Genomic DNA, 5,752 nt, shown 5'->3' on the forward strand with positions numbered 1-5,752 from the left:
TATATAACATGGAAAATTAGTGAAAATTTGGGCATGAAATTGAGAGTAAATTATATATTTGAGTTCGTGAGGTTATGGGTAAAGTTTATCTTCGAAAAATTTTGAAATCCGGGCATGTGGGCCCGAGGGTAGTTTTTATCGACTTTTTGACCAGGGTTAGAAATTGTTATAAATTAGATTATAATGGGTAGTTGAGCATATATTAATGGATTTGCATAATTATTGGCTCGTTTTGGAGCGTTGTGCATCGATTTGAGTCATCGGAAGGGCTTGGAAGCCGTTATGGAACTTCGGAGCGAGGTAAGTCTCCTTTCTAACCTTGTAAGAGGGAATTAACCCCATAGGTGAAATAAGCAAATATGTGCTCCTATTTGTGGGGGCTACGTACGCACGAGGTGACGAGAGTCCGTACGTAGCTACTATTATGCTTAAGTCCGGGTAGTCTAGGACCCAAAGGCATGCTTTACTTGCCGTATTTGTAATTTTATTGATAATTTAAAAAGCTTAAATCATATCGAACTTGGTAAATAAATTTCTAAAGGGCTAAACATCACTTTCTTGATAGTTAAAAGAGAAGTTGTCATTTCCGTGGGTTATTGTTTCCTTGATGAAGTCTTGATTGACTGTTTGAATGTGTGTATCTATGTGTACACGCGTCGCATTTATGATTCGCGAGCGGGATAATAGATGCATCTATGGTTCACGCCATTCGACCCTCTGGCAATGCACAGTTTAAATATTATGTTGGATCGGGTCGTATGACCTCGCCATGATTTGCACATGACTTGCTTGATTGTTTTTGAAATTATTGATAATTGATGTGGCCTCATTGGCCGGGGATGTAAATTGTTAAAAAGATGGAAATAAGTTTGAAAATTTCTATTAACAAAAGAAATGTTTACCTGCTTCATGATTATGAGTTTGCAGTCGCCTTATAAAATTCATGATTTTTTCACATTATTGGTATTACACTATTGAACCACAAGTAAGTGTCGAAGTCGATCTCTCGTCACTACTTCTTCGAGGTTAGACTGGATACTTACTGGGTAGGCATTATTTTCGTACTCATACTACACTTGTTGTGCATTTTTGTTGCACATGCACATGTATGTCTAGTGGCCTCGTTGGGCGCAGTGGCATGGTTGATACGGAGATTTAGGTGAGCTGCATCTCTCGAGATGACCCGCAGCCAGCAGAGTCTCTTTTAGAGTATTGTATTTTCTTTTTTGTCCAATTTGTATTCCGGACAGTATTGTATTACATTTTAATTCCTAGAAATTGCTCATGCACTTGTGACACCGGGTTCTGGGATGACTATGAGATTATTCAGTATTTAAATTTGCTAAAGACATCATTATTTACTCAGTGAAGTTCATTATTTATCGTTAAATGTAAGGAAAAGAAATGATTTTAAAAATACTAAAATTAGAATTTAATTAACTTCTTGGTGTTGGCTTGCTTGGCAGTGGCGTCCGGCGCCATCACGACCTTTAATGGATTTTAGAGCGTGACAGTAGATTACTAACGGACTCTCTCGCTAATTACAATATAATTTTTTTCGAATTATTTTTTTACAGTACCGATCTCTCTCGATGTAACTAAAAAAAATATATAGTACACCGATAGATTCAATCGCTATTGCATTTATAATTATTTTGAATTTTTTTTTCAGTATCAATTGCCTCTGTCATTATATTACCAAAAATAAATAAAAAAGAATTATATCAACCGTGGTAATCCCTCGCTAATGAATAATTTATAATTATTTTGTATTTTTTTTTACTTTACCGATAGACTTCTGTCGGTACTATAAACATATAATCTTATACATAATGATTTTATATTCGTTTTATAAATAATCGCGAGGGTTACTGTCGGTAAGTCCCTTTGTAAGTGCTTACATAATTATGCTAGTGAGTTGATTAGCTAATTTATTGATAATTACACTAAGTGAAACTGTATTTGTACTAATTATACTAAATAATAATATAGTAGTAGTAATTAGCTTATAAATTAATAATTACCCTAAGTAGAAGTAGATTTGTGGTATCTTTTAAGTAATGTTAGTTATTGATTAGCCTATTCATTAATAATTACACACTAATATAAGTGTATTAATGGTACCGTGCAAAGTGAGGTGCTTGAGGAGAGGCAACGAATGATTCAACAACTTTCTAGGAACTATGCGGATGAACGAGAAAAAAGAATCCAGGAAGAGAAGATTATGACTGCACTTAGGAATAACATCGAGTCCCTCAAGGCTCAAGTGAACCACTTAAACGGCCTGCCCCGCTCTCTGCCAAAAAGTCACATTTATGAAAAGGATGAAAGTAATGGAAACAATATAAATGATAAAGAAGATGAGGGGGAACCCAAAGATGAGGAGTGATTTTAAGTTTGGTTGGATGTTTACTTTTGAATATTACATTTTGAAGTTTGGTTGCATTTTGTTTAGTTTTGATTGGACGATTACGAAGTTTGGTTGGATAATTTTGATGTTTGATGGGATAATTTGGATGTTTGGATAGTTTATAAAATTTTGTTGTTGTTAATTTGTGTTTTATTGTGGTTGCATTTCTGTTTCTATTGAATATTCTGGCTGGCAGGTGGTGCAACAAAAATGAGCACTGTTTGTCAATAATATACCAGATATACCGAGGGAGTTACCGACAGAGTCCGTCGAAAAAATATTTATTTGTCAATCCAGATATCCTATTTACCGAGGGAGCTCGTCGGTATACTAAAAATAAATTTTTAAATTTCGTTGAACATACCGACAGATATCCATCGAAATATGATTAATTCGTATTTTAAATTTTTAAATTTACTAAATTAAAATTCTAAATATAACGATGGTGTCCGTCGGTAACATTAAGTTATTATTTTCAATTTACCGAGATATCTCCAACAGTATGGATATTATTGAGATTATATTATTTTATAATATACCGACGTTAAAATTATTTGATCAAATTGTGTCAGAAAGCTACCGATGGTTGTCCGATGGGGTCCATTTGTAATTACTGAGGGATTCTATCGGTAACTTTTATCGAGGAGCGATTTACCTACGTACCACTTACCGACAGACTTCCACGGTAAAGCCTTGTTACCGAGGGGCGTCCCTCGGTAATCTGAGGTAAAAAATTGTTTTTTGATTGGACTTTATATGATACGAATTCGAATTAGTCAAACCTTAAATCAAATTCCGGACATCGAGTAGGAATTAGAAAAAAAATTGGGCCCCTAAAATTCTGGGGCCCCCCGCTTTAGCGGCTTCACCCTCTCGCCACCCTTGAGAATAATTAATCCAACATAAAAACTAATTTCAGCCTAACTTTTTTTTAAACCAAACTATCCCTAATATTATTAGGTACATGTTTCGGGTGTCATATTCATAATTCTTACATTGATAAAAAAAAAAATTATTTATTCTCTTGGATTTAAGTATAAGGGAAGTTGGTTTAGTTTAGTGTAAATATGACGATACTAGATTACATCAAAATGTGCTAGTGAGTGAATGATGTGAAGTCGACTAAGTGTGAACTAATCATGGTTGAGAAGGGAGTTTAATTAGTAGTATTTTTTTTTTACTGGGGTTAATTAACTGTACTTTTGCCAAGTTTTGGGTTAAAGTTGCGACTACTTAATTTGGTGATGTTTCCTCGTAGGATTAAAGGGTCGTCAGGTTTGCAACAAAATTATATTGGGATTATAATGCAATAGCTGTTATATTGATAGTAATAATTCCTGAATTATTACAATGACATTTTACCTGGTTCATTAAAATAAAATATATGATGTGTAAACCATGTGCTTAATCTGAAATTGAATGAACTCATATTCGTTGAATGTAGTGGTATAAAATACTACCAAGATTATGATATAAAATAATCTTGGGATTACTTGTCATGAAACCGTAAAACCCAACCATACACTAGATAAAATATTCTCACATTTTATTTTGGAACTAATTAATTTCTTTATGACTATTTAGAAACACTAAATAAACCCTAAGGATAATAGACAAAATTGTAATAAAAGAAATATTTTTATAGGTATCATATTTTAAGATATATAGAAATTATCTTTCTTAAAAATCATGGTTGTTATAGTAATTTTTTTGTGCGAAAAATAAACCTACACGTTCTCCTGTAAATAAGAAGGAAAGAATTTAAAAAAAAAAAAAAAGTAAAACTAAGGAATAATTTTGGTGTAAACTAAGAAGAAAAAATGTTGAAAATAAAACTAAGAATAATATCGGTCTAAAATAGTCTCCGGCCAGAAGTTTGAAAAGCGCTCGTGGCAATCGTCAAAATTTCTCATATGGTGATCACCAGGATTTGCTGCATAACGTAATAATCGCCAGAATTGTTCATATGGTGATCACCAGGATTTACCATAAAAAATGGCAATCGCCAGAACTTTTTCATATGGGAAAATTCTAGCACGCTTATTTTCTCAAGATTTTTCTTACACAAATAGCTAGTCATATTCAATGTTTACTTTTTCTAGCCATATACACAGATTATACACAATTATAATATGTAATACATACATTATGCATATATTATACCCCATAGCGTAATTTTGTGTGTTTTAGATCATGCATGTATTTTACTTGCATTATCAACTCCTGTGACGAATTGATAATGTTTAGTACACTTTATGTATGTCATTTTGATAATGTAAAATTTGTAGTATTTGTTTGCAAGAGTGAGTGAATATGGTGAGTATAAACAGGCCAGAAATAAAAGGAGAAGAAAAAGCAGTTATTTTAACTGTCAAAAACCCAATATCCGAATTTCACTCTTCTTATTTACTGCCATAGACTCGGGACACATTATTCTACCTGTAGAGGCGGATCTAATATCATAACATTGGTTGTGGCTGTACTCATTGTTTTCGACTCGAATTATATCGACACATAAATACAATTAAAAAAAGGTAGATATACACATAGTATATAATAAACTGCTAAATCCTTAATATCATTTTCTTACTTTCTTCTAATTTCTAGTGTGTTTATCTTCTTTTTACGCGAGAAAACTCTTCATGCATGTTTGTGTAATTATGCAGCAAAGAGGATAAATTTAGTATAAGAGAAAAGAAAATTTGTCATTCTTGAAACAATCAATTGCATTTTAGACTTTTAGTCTTAACTCTCTAGGTATATATGGCATTTGTGAAACTTGGCTCTAAATCTGAGGCATTTCGTCGCGAAGGCCAAGCTTGGTAAGCCCCTATTTCTTTCTCTTTAATTTTCTGCTGGTTTAGATTTGCATCTTCCCTTCCAATAATCATTGCTTCTATAGGCTCTAATGGTATTTTTTGGCGTAGAAATGACACCAGGTAGCCACTCTAAAGAGTTGTTATTTAGGAATTACCCAGTGCGTCTTAAATTTCAATTTTTCAGGACAAAAATGAGCCCGTTTAGATTCGCTGATTTGAAGTAGCCGATAAGCATTATGTGCTGAAAAGCACTTTTAAGTACCGAAACTGATTTAATAAATAAGTAGTTACGTGTTTGGATACAAGTGCTGAAATTGATAATAAGCTGCTGCGGTATTTGATAAAAAAGTGCTGATAAGCTCTTTTTCTATTAAAATGACTTAAATAACCTTAGAATTGTTTACACTTATAAGGGCGTAATTTCTTCAAAATTTTAGATTCCAGATCGATTCAAATACAAAATATTCTATTTGTCATTTTATTTTAAATACAACTGTGCTTAGATAAGATAACTTTTATGATA

General features: G+C 32.8%; 1 protein-coding gene across 1 annotated transcript in view; it reads left to right on the top strand.

Annotated features, from left to right (window-relative positions):
- LOC109233351 (BTB/POZ domain-containing protein At5g03250-like) overlaps positions 4,940-5,752 on the top strand; it is a 5,207-nt gene continuing 4,394 nt past the window's right edge. The window contains exon 1 of the mRNA XM_019399201.1: positions 4,940-5,232. Coding sequence (XP_019254746.1) covers positions 5,174-5,232 — 59 coding nt within the window. The 5' untranslated portion in view covers positions 4,940-5,173. The remainder of the gene's footprint in view (positions 5,233-5,752) is intronic.

The sequence above is a fragment of the Nicotiana attenuata genome, chromosome 10, assembly GCF_001879085.1.
Source record: "Nicotiana attenuata strain UT chromosome 10, NIATTr2, whole genome shotgun sequence".
Taxonomy (NCBI): Eukaryota; Viridiplantae; Streptophyta; class Magnoliopsida; order Solanales; family Solanaceae; genus Nicotiana; species Nicotiana attenuata.